This window comes from Tamandua tetradactyla, chromosome 26 (genome assembly GCF_023851605.1).
Source record: "Tamandua tetradactyla isolate mTamTet1 chromosome 26, mTamTet1.pri, whole genome shotgun sequence".
Lineage (NCBI taxonomy): Eukaryota > Metazoa > Chordata > Mammalia > Pilosa > Myrmecophagidae > Tamandua > Tamandua tetradactyla.
The window spans coordinates 12,197,010-12,211,603 of NC_135352.1; the positions used below are offsets into that span (position 1 = coordinate 12,197,010).

General features: G+C 34.5%; 1 protein-coding gene across 9 annotated transcripts in view; it reads right to left on the minus strand.

Moving 5' to 3' along the window:
• Positions 1 to 477: 477 nt before the first annotated feature.
• Positions 478 to 14,594, minus strand: part of WRN (WRN RecQ like helicase) — a 163,303-nt gene continuing 149,186 nt past the window's right edge. For 6 of the 9 annotated variants that reach the window (XM_077144687.1, XM_077144689.1, XM_077144685.1 and 3 more), the window contains 4 exons: positions 14,339 to 14,501; positions 7,117 to 7,325; positions 4,410 to 4,541; positions 478 to 1,211 (listed from right to left, as the gene is read on the minus strand). In XM_077144687.1, coding sequence (XP_077000802.1) covers positions 1,092 to 1,211; positions 4,410 to 4,541; positions 7,117 to 7,325; positions 14,339 to 14,501 — 624 coding nt within the window. In that variant the 3' untranslated portion in view covers positions 478 to 1,091. The remainder of the gene's footprint in view (positions 1,212 to 4,409; positions 4,542 to 7,116; positions 7,326 to 14,338; positions 14,502 to 14,594) is intronic. The other 3 variants (XM_077144691.1, XM_077144690.1, XM_077144692.1) reach the window with 2 other exon arrangements.

A 14,594-nucleotide genomic window follows, 5' to 3' on the forward strand; every position in this document is an offset into this window, starting at 1 on the left:
GGAGAATACAATATCCAATAATGGAATTCTAGGAGATTTTTATTTTCTTTTATCATGTCTGAATTTTCTAGCTTTTCTATAACAAACATATGTTTCTTCTTCATTCAAACTGTTTTTTTGTTTATTTGTTTTGTTTTGGCATGGGCAGGCTCTGGGAATTGAACCTGGGTCTCCAGCATGGCAGGCAAGAATTCTGCCACTGAGCCACTGTTGCATCCCCGCCCCCAAACTGTATTTTTATTTACTAAAAAGACAATAAAAGACTTCGGGACATATTTATAAACCATATGGTGAACTGCTTAATAACTATGATTTATCCAGTTCTGTCAGAGTGTGGGTTATAGACGTATAAGTCACGTGCTATGTAAACAGATACTAGAATAAAAAATCTGACATCCTTAAAAAAAAGGTACTCAAGGAGATTAATACACCATGTGAAAGTATAATACACACACATATAACTTCATAATTTTCAGTATGAAGGACATTGTTTTATTATTTGAAATAACAGAAACTGTATAATACATAAAGTACATGGTTGCACAGTGTAACTGATAATCTTTGTTACATTCTTTCCCCCTATTTACAAGAAACCCCAAAATGTAATGTTTGATTTTCACTGTCTGCTTCCCCATTACCATTTAGAAATGTTTATAAAAGCTTCTAAAAGTAGTCAAGTCAATTTTCTTCAAAAACAGAATTTTGGTTAAGATACAACTATTTTATATCACACAACCACCACAACTACGAATTTATTAACTATATCAAACCTTGGCACATTACATTTCCCAAATATACTATTATACAATAAAGATGAGAAAATAGGACATTAACACATTTTCTTAAAGTAATCTTAAATATCTAATTTAATATTTTAGACTATGATGTACTCTCAGGTAGAGGACCCAAATATTTTATGTGAATGGCAAAACGCTAATTTAAAATACCAGTCTCTCAATAATCATATAATTTTACTTTGGGATTGGAATATTTTTAAACAAAAATTTAATCCCACTCTTTTCAGAAATAAAAATACAGCTCTTCTTTGATAATACAGCAAGATAAACACAATTCCTCTGGTAACTGCCAAGTTACCTTAAAAAAAACTTCTTTTTTGTTCGGGCAATTGATTTCTTATTGGTATCAGCTAAGGTCTCATTTCCTTTGGCAAACCACTCAGGTAATTTTCTCTTTGCGGTTTCAGCTGAAGTCTACAGGAAGGAAAAAGAAAAAAAAATTTGTACAACTGAGAATGTGTGTCAGTTGCAAAAACTAACACAATTTACTTAACATACGCCTCCCTCCAACCAAATAAAACAAAACAAAATAATGAGAATTATTTGTGGTCAAAAAGTAAAAAAAAAAAAAAAAATGTAAGAGAGAATAAATCATTGAATCACTTCTTTAGGCAGTTACTTGTCTTCCATTTTCTATTCTCAGGCACTGGCATGTAGACACTGTTTCAGAAAGGAAAGAACTGGGGATTATTTTAGATCTATGTCCCATGGTGTTTTTGCCCGAGTTGACCAAGGCAGTGAATTTAAAGTTCTCAGGAAGATATCTGCCTGGGTGAGTGCACACACATACACATAAACACACACAGCATGTGAAAAAGAATGTAACTTCTAACATCTTCACCAGCTGACAGAGTAGAAGAGAAGCTCAATTACCATCAGCACCTTACTTAGTCCCAAAATGTGCTAGACAACAAAGAACATTTGCTGAACAAGTGAAAATAATTTTTCTCATCTTATAGACTACTTTGAACATTTGCTGAATAATCATTTTCCAGAAAAAAAGGATAAATATGCATATGCGCCATACTTTGCATACAATTTTTAGGGGTTTTGTATACCAGATGAAGCCCTGGACTTGAGGTTAAAAGTCCTTGCAAAGGACGGTGCAATGGTGGCTCAGTAGCAGAATTCTCGCCTGCCGTGCCAGAGACCCAGGTTCGATTCCCTGAGCCTGCCCATGCCAGAAAAAAAAAAGTCCTTGAAAAAAATGTGTACGAGCAGGCAGTGACTGAGAACTATACCATCTGCACATAAAACAAGTAGATACATGTTCCACAGGCCTAAAGTGACACGTTTGTGTTATCTCAGTTTGAGCACTAGATCCTCAGAAATACCATCTCTGAACCAGGGAAGGGGAAGAGACTGCCAATTTGGTTTCCAGAGCAGAGTTCAAGGCCCCTGTACCGGCTGCTCCCAGGTCAGAGCCAGAGCTTTGCAGTGACCACACCATGGAGCAAAGAATTTGGGCAAAGAACTTGGTAAAGTGGTCCTCTTGTGTGACATGCAGCTCAAAGTTGCTCACTGAGCACTCAGACAGGCTCTGCTTTAAGCTCAGGACCTGGCATAGTGGGCTCCTCATTCAGCATCTGTAGCACCCAATTTTCCAGCATCTGCAAGTCCTGAGGATCCTGATATTTCACCACTTTTTGGCCAGGCTTGAAAGCCTTTCAGGTGGGGTATCCTCGAAACTCCTGGGTAGAGGACACCTCCAAATCTGCATGCAGTCCACCTTAGCCAAGTACATTTTGTTTTACTTGTCCCCCAGGTCATTCCCCATGGGCTGCAGCCACTGGCAGTGGGCACAGTAGGGTGTATAAGTGCTTGGCATGCAGGTCCTGCCCAGCGCCTGCAGTGGTCTCGTCCAGCAGCAGCAGCAAGGCCAGGAGCAGCCACCGGGGCAGGAGATGTCCTGGATGTGAGGACATTGTGGGGGGCTTCGGTATGCTCTCCCTGCTTGGTTGGTCCCCTTGTGGGAGCCACTCCACGATGTGCCCACATGCAGCCCCAAAAGATCTTAATATCAAGATTCCTGCAGCCGTATACAACTACAGTTGCTTGCAACATTATTTGGATCCCAGTGTGCATTTGGCATAAAGGAAACCAGTTAGGAACATACTTAGGCTAAAGAGCAAAACAGAGTAAGACATTTGAACAGTAATAGAGCGGAGGGGAAAAACCTAAGTATTACTGTAGCTTAATGCAATAGAATAATGGATTTTGAAACGAGACAGAACTAGATTTGAATCCTAACTGAGCCACTTGCTAAATGTATAAATTTATGTATGTTATTTAAGCCTGAGTTCCTTCACACACAAACAGGGGAATATACGACATCATAGATAATTGTGGTAATTAATTAAGAATGTATACAAAGGGTTAACATACATCCTGATTTATCCTCATCACTCACTGGTAAATAATTGGGAGCCATATCATTTACTGTCTTTCATCTTCTATAACATTTCTACAGAATATGTTCTTCATTATTTATGCTATAAATATAATGATTTCATTTCATTCTGAAAAGGAGGAAAATACTTACTTACACGGAGTGTGCCTTTTGCATCTCATCAATCAGTATATGAGACTAATTATGAAGTCTAATTCACCTCACAAACAATGCCTTCCAGTGACTACTTCCTGTATCAGAAAACTAAAATTCCCAGCAGTCATAATAAAATTTTGAGGGACTCTTTACACCTTTTTGATACCCCAAGTTACATTAAGAAAGTATTTCTTAGTGATTAATGAAAGGCAGGGGTAAGGGGTATGGTATGCATGATTTTTTTTCTGTTTTCTTTTTATTCCTTTTTCTGAATTGATGCAAATGTTCTAAGAAATGATCATGATGATGAATATACAACTATGTGATAAAAAAATTATTGCACTTTGATTCTTTGCTTTGTATATACTATATTTTACAATAAAAAAGTTTTTTAAAAAAAGTATTTCTATTAAGTTGAGAACAGAAAGCATTAAGTCATTGTGGTAGTTAGATTCAGGTATCAACTTGGCCAGGTGAAGGTGCCTAGTTCTGCTGTGGTCATGAGCCAATGGCATGTGAAACTCATCTGTTGCTGATTACATCTGCAGTTGTCCAGGAGGCGTGCCTGCTGCAATGAATGATGTTTGATTTAACTGGCTGGTGTTTAAATGAGAGAGCTCAACCTTGTGCTGTCCAAGCAGCTCAGCATACCTCATCTCAGCACTCGCAGCTCAGCCTAGGCCTTCGGAGATGCAGAAAGAAATCACTCTGGGGAAAGCTGTTGGAACCCAGAGGCCTGGAGAGAAGGCCAGTAGAGATCACCCTGTGCCTTCCCATGTAAGAAAGAACCTCAGCTGAAAAGTTAGCTGTCTTTCCTCTGAAGAACTATACGTTAACTAAATAAATCCCCTTTTATTGAAAGCCAACGTCTCTGGTGTGTTGCATTCTGGCAGCTAGCAAACTAGAACACTCATTTTCTAATTATATGTATACATGATAGAGGAAAACAGAGAAACATGTGCATTATTTTCACACTTAATTTCATCTATAAATAAGAAAAATCTAAACATATTAGTTACCAAGTCTGACTTATTTCTCATGGGAAATATTTTACTAAATTAATTTACCTTTGAATGGGAATCTGTAAATAAATCTTCTACTTCTGGATCATCTGATGGCTGATTACAAGCAGTTAATTTTAGTGAATTTCTGTGACTCCTGTCTTTCAGTGAGAAATCATCAGGATGTTTTCCAGCAATCTTTAAAATTTTTATGGAAAACAAGTTATACCATGTACCATTTTCTTATTTAAAAAATTAGGCCAAAAAAGCAAGACAATAAATTTTCTTATTATTCTAAAATACTAATTAAAAAATAATCATAACAATATTTGCCATAAAGCATTTTTTCTGAGTATCTTAGTAAATAATATTGTATATTTAAAATATCTAATTAAATGCAGAAGCAGTGATACATCCCTCCTACAGTCAGAAAAAAAAAAAAAAGTGGTATAGGAAGAGAAGATTCTGATAGGATGGGGCCAACAGCAGCATAGCTTTTGAATCCTTCTGATTCCCAGCATTAAAATGAGTAGAATCAAACTAAGTTTAAAGGTATCCTCAGGAAACCCAAACTACCAGCATGTGTTGACAAGCCACCAACAGCCACAGTGGCTTGCAGTGGATCTGCAGAGGGACAAAAGCAGAGGCAGGTAGTGAGGTACCTGACAGACCTGAGAATAAGAGAGCCCTACAAATATCACTGTAACTTCTTCAGGTGGGCTGAAAAACCTTGGGGGGTGGGGGGAAACCCAAGAAAGAATTAGTAATAAAAGAAAAATATTTATAGAAATGAACATCCAAATACCAGGAACATAAGAGCAATAAATGCAACAAATCATGTATAAAGAAAAAAAGGCAAAATGGAAAATATTTAAAATAAAGGAGAAATGAAGGAAGAGGTAAAAATAATTCAAGAGATGGTGATAACTTTAGAAGCAAGGCAAAGAAGTAGGAATCCCTGAAAAAACAAACAAAAAAGATCAGAACTACTGAAAACTATAATTTAAGAAAACTTTCCTGAAATAAAAAAATTTTTAACTGTACTTTAAGCCTTTTCAGAAAGTAAAAAGTTACATTTTTAAAGAACCCCTGTGCATCTAACTATATTGAACCAGAACTTCAAATACCCAGGCATAATCTTTCCCCATTACAGAGAGGCACAATTGAACTTCTATTTAAGTAGCAAACATAATAAAGCCAAAAAGAATGCATCAAGTAATAAAACGGATTTGTTCAAATGGCATTAGTCTTTATCAGAAGCCTTAATTATAAGGTGACCTAGACTATGGAATGCATCCCAGGTTAGTAGAAAAGATGAAAATTAACATATGAAAGATCCTGAAACTAAGCCTCCAGCGGGCTCCATCACCCGTGGCTCTGCAGTAGCTTTCTATTCCACCAGGTAGATGAAGGGAAGATACTACAGATGGTGCTCCCCTAAGTGGGAAAGAGTATCAATGAGATAGAGAATCCTGTAAACTTAGTATGATTCCCACTCACCCAACCACAAAAAAAAATCTCCCCTGTCTCGTCAACATCTATTTCAACATGGGAAAAGCAAAAATGCTAGTGTATGGTTCAGATAATATTTTCCTACAGATGTGTTCCATAGTTTAAAAAAATTAGAAATAATACTTTTTTTCTACAGTAACAGGTAGAAGTTGGGGAAAATCGAAGAGGGTCTCAGGTATCAGGTGTAGATTGCAGGAACAAAAAAGGCTGGGAATAAAAGCCAAATTACATTGACTCCACCTAAAAATTTATTTTCATTAATGTCCTTTTAATATCAAGTTCAATTATTCAAAGAGTGTGAAGAATTCCACCTAAATGAATTTCATTAGCTTATCTAGGACATGACTATATACAAACCTAACTGAAGTATAGAATTAAGAAAGACCAGTTTCCTTTACTTTTTTTTGTTTGTTTTGCATGGGCAGGCACTGGGAATCAAACCCGAGTCTCCAGCATGGCAGATGAGAAGTCTGCCTGCTGACCCACTGTGGTTCGCCCTTCCTTTACTTTTAATGGAGTCCTTAATCTTCAAATATAAACTACCATCTACTACCATAATGCATTTGTCATTTAGGAAGAAAAATAATTTTTTAGTTAATTATTAGTTTTCACAAAGTTTTATCGTGGAATTATAGACCTAGAGGTACAATCTAATAGAGTCATCTTGTGAAAAAAGAAATCTTACATTTTCTGATTACTATTTATTTATCTAATACCACAAACACAACAATAATTTCAAAGCATTTGATTTTAATAAAATATGCCATCTACAATAATTTTGGACTTGTGGTCTTTCTTTGCTCATGTATAAAAGCACATTGGGCTGTGCTCAGCACCATGAGCAACAATTCCCTTTCTACCCTAGATATTTAATACAACAGTAACTGAGAATTATGAAGACAGATTGACAGACAAAGCAGCTTTGGGGATACATATAAAAGAATTTGTTTTCATTAATTATACTAACTGCAATATAATTAAAGCCAATATTATCTACACCTCTGAAAGAAAAAGAACTTCTCTCGACTACAAAAAAATACGAGGCAGAGGTAAAATTTTAGCTAATTTAGCTTAATAAATGGACTATACTCCCCTTTTTCTGTCTTTTGAAAAATCACTTTTCTTAGATCAGCTATATGAAAAGCAAAGGAGACCTACCAGATAAAGAATTAACATTATATCAGAATTTGTAACTGAAAAAAAACTAAAGTAGTCTAGTATTAGAATATGCAAATATGAAAATTCCCCATATAATTAACACCTTGGTATTAGTGTCTGCTTCTTTCTTGCTTTTCTTGGAAGTTAAACAGCTCTCTTCAGAATCAGGGAAACATCTCTTTTGGTTGGAATCACATGAAGGTTGGGATAGCAGGGTGCTATCTTTTTCCAGAATCTCAATTGCCATGTGGATAAGGTATGTTTCAATGTGTGCAGGAACCAACATTCTAATTTGTTTAATTTTATTCATATCTGTAAATGACATAAAAATAAGACAGTAAAATAGATATGCAAATCATGTTAGAAAACCTATGAGCTGGAAATAGCAGTGAAATATTTTGTAGAAAAGAAAGGTGGAAAACTGCCAAAGAAAAACTGTCCCTCTCTTTCAAATACTTGCAGTCCTAGAGAACGATAGCGTAAAAAGACACCCCTCTCATTACTGCACTACCTGAACACCTTGTCTCCAAGATACAAAGTCAGGCTAGCATAAATTAGATTTCAAACTATCTTTTAAACACTGCTGAAATAGACTTCCAGGAAGATGGCCAACTAGAGTGGCTTGAGATAAGCCCTGCTCCACGGAAAGGTTGGAGAGGAGACAGGAGGGCGACTGAGGCGGCTGTTTTGGGAGTGCAGCTGATCTGGGAGAACCTTCTGCACCACACGCGGCAGCCCTGGTTGCACAAGCCAAAGAACTGAGAGGTGGAAGGCTGGAGCCTGGTGCGGATTTGAAGAGACAGAAGAAAGAATAAGTGATGTAGAGGACAGGACAATTGACTCTGAAGACTCAAAACAGCAAATGGCAAAAAAAAGCAGGAAAAAACTGAATGGGAACTCAGGGAAATGACAGACAAAACAAAGCACACAAATGTAAGAATCATTGGTGTCCCATAAGGAGAACAGAGGAGTAAAGGGCTAGGAAGAGTAGTTGATATAATGGGGGAAAACTTCCCAACCCTCATAAACACTGCTGAAATAATCTAAACAACCTCTGACAACAGGCTTTAGAAAGGAAGATGTGCTTCAAATTTCTAATGTCAATTACAAATAGTTTTTTTTTAAAATCTCACTCTTAAAATAGAAGCTAATTGTACTTGTAAATAAGATGCTAATAAAGAGAATCTTTTCAATGGCTATTATAGCATGACAAATGAAATCAATTATTTAAAATGCATATTAACTAAATGAGCATTTTTGTAAAAACGTCTTATTTTCAGCATCAAGAAATTTTAATTTGTGACTCAAACTAATCAGACTATATAAGTTTCTTCACACCTATAAATTACGTAGCAATTTCACTACAGACCATTTATGATTCACCCATTTCCTTCAAACATTAATATTCATCTGCAGTGCTCTAGGATAAGGTAAAAAAACTAAACAGCTCAGAACCTATTCATTCATTTTCACGTGATGTATAAGATCGGTAACATACATTTCTGATATCCATTTTAAATTAGCCATCAGACCAAGAATTTTTAAATTTCACACCAAAAAAGATGATATTTAATTTATTACATTTTTTCAGGTTTAAATTACTCCTTTCTTCCAAAGATCTTATCTTACTATTCTAGGACTTCCCAAGAACACTGCAGTTAAAAAAAAAAAAAAAAGTCAGGAAAAGAAAGGCACATAGCAGCCAGTGAACAGAAACCAGGACAGTGGGCTGAATACTTAGTATACATTTTTCCTAACTTTAAAGCTTTAAAATGTAAGATGTACTAATCAAAGTCTTTGAAAGACAAAATTACCTCTACATGTAGAATGGAATGATCATATGTTAAGAATGTTTTTGTTTGTTTGTTGTTAATTTTTTTTTACATTAATAATAAAAAAAAAAGAACAGAGGGATAAGGAAGATAGTGTCTATATTTTAGAAAAAAAAATTACCTCTACATGTAATAAAAATTAGCAATGTGACTATTATATCTATTAACCAAACTAAAATTTTACTTGTACCTTGGTCATTATGATATCTTAATAAAAATTCTACCAATTCGCCTGCCATGCCAGAGGACCCGGGTTCAATTTCCGGTGCCTGCCCACGTAAAAAAAAAAAAAAAAAAAAAAAAATCCACCAATTGACCTCATCGTTTTTTAATGACTAAAGAGTATTCTGTTATATGCACGAAGCAGAATTTACTTTATAAGTTGTTTTTCATTTGCCTTCAGTTTTTCATTGAAAAAGATACCCTAATGGACAACATATTACACTTTCCTTTCTGTACTTCTGGATTCCATGAAGTGGGATTACTAGTTCAAAGGTTGGACAAAGTCAATATTCTGATACAGGCTGCCAAATGTCTAGAACTATGCTGTCCATAAAAGCAGCCATTAAACCATATATAGTTATACTGAGGACTCGAAATATGGTCAATGTGACTAAGGAATTGTATTTTTAATTTTGTGCAATTCTAACTAATTTAAAATTAAATTAAAAAAACTGATATTCAATTCAGTTATTGGAAAACCTTTAAGTATGTTTGGAAGAACCTGGATATGTTAATTTATTTTTTTCAACTGTACATTTTTTGAGAAACTAATATAGATCAAGTATTTCCAATTAAAATTTGGCATCTGAATTGACATATGCATATCCAATTTCAATGGCTTAATAATGGAAAAATATAAAATATTTCATTAATAGTTTCTGTACAGATTACATGTACTGATAAAATATTGGATATACTGGATTAAATAAAATATACTATTCAAATTAAATACACCTCTTTAAGTTTGTGAATGTGGCTTGAAGAAAATTTAAAATTGTATATATGGCTCACATGGTATTCCTAATGTACAGTGCTGCTCTAGAAGATGTGCACGCAAATTTTCTCATATACAGGTTAACTAATACAATGATATTGTATTAAATTCATTTTCTTCTGTGGATATTTAAAATTGGATAAACAATACATTCTTTATTTCATCACAGTGTAATGTAATATCTACGAACCAATTTGCTGGAGAAAATCCATACATTTTCTTGAACTACAGTAGTATCATAGTCTAAACAAAATGTTTTAAAAAGCAAAAAATGTCTGACATATCTTATTCTATTTTGGATCAATCTACTTCCAAATCAATCTACTTCTAAAATGTTTTCTTTTTATAAAATTATGATACTATAAAAACATTTGCCTTTGGTATTACACCACTGATAATAATTTAATAAATGTTAAAAGTTATTATAATATATTAGAATAAAATTTCTGGCTATAATTAGAAAATTCATATATTTACTTACACATTTGTACAGATAGATATTTCTATCTTAAAGCTATTGTACATTTGTACATATGTGAATAAGTGACATCTACCTTTAAAGATGCATCTTATTCTATCCTAACTTTCTAAGCAAATAAGTGCTGAAAATATATCCTGGAGAATGAAATGATGAACACTGGCTACACAGCTTCAGTGTTTTAAAGAGATCACATTACCCCCATGTGGTGGCAGTCCCTTGAAAGCCACTCTTAATTTTCCAGTTACATGCACATAAAGAAAGGAAGAATGAAATTATTCAAAATACTACCTAGGTGCCTCATTAAAGGCCTTGCTTTATTATTCTCTATAGTCAGAATCTCAACTCCAAAAAACCAAAATTGTATAAACAAAACAAAAGATAAATTAGAATATTTTAGAATATTCTAAAGGAATAAGAACATACCAAATCCCTTTAAATATTAAGAATTACAAAGGCAAAACCTACTTAGCAAAGATGATAACATGAAAATGATAGCAATGTCTTCTCAATTCATAAATATTCTATTTTTATTTATAAGATTTTATCATAAGAAAAATACAGAATATTTCTCAATCAGGATTATGAAAATTTAAATTTCAATCAAACTTGTTCATGAAAACACTGAGTTATGTGATCTGGCTATGGTTAAATAAGAGGTGAAAATTAGCATCCGATTCACTAAAGTAGCATATATATTTTTCATTTCTTATTGTTTATAACCAAGAGTGTTTTCTCCAGTAACAGAACAAATATAAGAGTATTTTATCACAGAAGAACAAGAGCCCAAAGCAAAATTTCACATCAACAGATAATATCTTACAGACTATAAATGTGCTATCAAAAGGAATAATATTTAGAGCTCATGGTTGTTACAACCTTCTTAAGTTTCTCTATTTCAGCTTTAGATGTAGGTTATAATAATGTGCTCTTTCATATTATATGCACCACCTACTAACAGTGTTCTGACAGGAAGATGAAATAAGTGTTTAATAAGTATATTTGAAAGTGATCTCACATTCGTTGTAAGTTCAACTTAATACTTATCTGAGTGAAAATTTATGTAATGCTATCCTCTGTATATGGTGGTAAAAACATGTCTTTACCTAATGTTTTAATCATTAATGATTACCAAATGTTTTTCACAGTGCCCCAATATTTGTCAAATCAGGTTGTGCAATTATAAATCATTTTTCAAGTTTATACATTCTGCTTCATTGTATTATTTCTTAATTTAAAAAGTTATCTAATAAAATTAAAATTGCTATGATCAGAATGAAGAAGGTACTAGAAATAAGTACGGGTACTTCACATAAAGATATTAAACTGAATATAATTAAGTAAATTTATTTTCCTCCCCAAGTAAAAGGTTTGCAAACTTTTATCTTATTTAGGATCAAAAATGGCAGATTTCTTTCTTTTAAGTTAGTTGGCAGTACAATTTTCTCTAATGTGGTACAGTAAAAAAAGAAAAATCTGCGTAGCCATTGACCTTAAACATAACATTAAAAGAGTTATTGCAACTCTCTAGGCCTGAGTTTCCTATCTGTGAAACAGGGTGGGAGCTGGAAAAGGGAGATCTAATAATTTCTAATTTCCTTTCCAAGTCCAAAATTCCATAATTTCATGACTATTTAATTTAGAAAGTAAATTAACAGCACAGCAATTCTTTACCATATCCAAGTAAGATTCAAATAAAATAGATAGTGTCAATACTTGGCTGAATAATATGATCTGAAATCTTCCTCATTCATCTTCCCTGCCAACAGAACATCCATTTTATGCATCCAAGAATATCTGCCCAAGAATTCTTTAGCACTTGAAAAACTAACTATAACTTATCTTGAATTCTTAAAGTTGTATGTTTCTATAAAGTACCATTTTAGAAACCTTTTTTATATTTAGTAATATCACATTTTCTTAATTAGCTACTAAAAAGGTAGTATATAAAAGAAATCATATTTAGAGGCAGAGTGATAAGATCTTACTGCCCACTTCTTCAATCACCATCATCATCTATTTATACTACTCCTATCACCATTTACTAAAACCTTACTATATTCCAGGGCTTTGAGTGCAATATCTTGTAATTCTATTCTAGGCAATATCATCCCTCCTTGTTGTACAAATGAGGAAATCAAGGCTCTGGGAGATTGGCAATTTGCCCATCACCAATGGCCGTGAAATGGTAGGGCCAGGGCCTTCGCTCTTACTGACTACGCTACACCATCTGTCAGTCTTCAGGATGTAAGGAAGGTGGCCAATTGACAGTAAACAGGGCTGTCGATAGAAAAAAAGAAAAGAAACTACATAAACTCAGAGAATTCTGACTGCCACCTGACATCTCATAAAAGGGCATACATTCCTGTCAGTCCTGAGAGACAGCATGTTTATATAGGAAAAATCAATTCCATAGTATTAAAATCAAGAAAGTATTTGACTCTTTGACTTTCCCTAACAATACTGTTTCATTTTTCACTGGAGAACAGAGGTTTATACAAAACCACAATTGTAATCCTACAAAGTAATTACTGTTTTCCTTCCTCTGCACTAATTCCTAGCAAAGCGCCTGCTAAAGTTAGAAAGATTGGGATGCCATCAGGAGAGTGGCTAGTTTTCTCATACAATGATCCAAGGTAAGTCACCCTTTTAGTTCACTACAGTTCAGGGATCTGGCCCTCAGCCTTGCAGATTTATGATTTAACCTCAGCAGAGTCACAATGACCAAGTTTACCAGGTACCAATTTATTAATTTGCAACGAAAAATTCACCACTATAACAGATAAATACTCAGATTAGCATGACAATTGCATGATTTCCCTATAGACAGATGTATATGAGAAATCAAATTATAACCAGAAAGTAGGAGGTGATATAGAAGCTGAGTTAGTTGGTAAAGGATCTTACTCAACTGAGAGCTTGATATAACTGAGCAATAGGCCTCTAATATATGTGACGTATCCATTGGCCATCGGTCCCTTTCCTGGGATATAACTTGGAATAGCACTGCACATAGCTTCCTGTATCTCTCCTCTCCCTGTGTTTCCACTGTTGATCAATGAACGTGCTGGAGATTCTTTCTTTAGACATTCAGTCAAGTCTTGCTCAAGCTTAGGAATAATGCTGCCTTTAAGGCAACTTGTAGTCTTGGCCCTGATCAATTAAGTACAATATTGATTTTGCTTTCAGAAGGTGATCTTATTTCCCTTATTTCCAAATTCTTGGGGGGAACTTTATAGTTGCAACCAAGTGGGAAAGAGTTTGAGATAATAAAAAGTAACTATCTGCATTGAAGCTCTAAAGATAAGGCTTTTTGTACAGCCACTGTTCAGTCCTAATAGTCTCAGAAATTTTATCAGATATATTGAATTATAACACACAATTTATATATGTACATTTAGGGGGAAATCCTCTAACGTACCTCATCTTTACTTTTGTAAAACATGGATCATTACTTAAAAACAGACTTATGAAAACATTTTTGTAGGAAAGAGGCTGGGTCTATATGAGCAGAGTTGAGATTCTACAGCAAGTGACAAGGAGAACATCCTACTGTAAAAGGGGCTACAGCTCCTGGCTCAACTCTTTAGCTTCACAGTAACTGATACCCCAACTCATTAGAAAAGCTACCAATGTGAAACGTATGACAAAAAATCATAAAGGTTCAGAGAAAGAAGGAGTAAGCTACTGGGAGTGAATATGGAGAAAAAGTGTTTTCCAAGTGATGAGGTGGAAATCTGAAAATGGTCAGAGCATACTATTTGGGATGGATGAAAAGTTGTAATAGGAAACTAAGAAGGAGAATAAGAGTGTCACAGGACACTTTCTTGTAAGTACTACTGGGCAAGAAAGATCATTTTTTTCTAAAACAACAGAACCACTGCAAAATTAAAGTTTTTATGGTAGCATGAAGAGTTAATGCTGTGCAAACGAAAAATATTAGTGAATTCCTTGTTAACATTATCTGAGTTGGATGATTTAAGTTATTAAAGCTGCAGAGGAGCGCCACATGTATCACCTGAGTTGATAAGAGGGTTTCGGATAACATCAGCAATAATCTTCTGAACCTCTGGAGTCAGTCCTGCTCGGGCCACATCAAGGGGATAACCAGCTTTCATTGCTTGGGACAAGTGCATGCCAACTGTTGCGAGAGGCAAAGTCCTATTCTCAGCTATCCTGTTCTAGAGAAACAGCAGCAAAAGAACCAGTGAGTTTTAAAACATTCACCAGACTGTAGAGAAATAAAACATTCAAAACCTCCAGGTAATAAACTG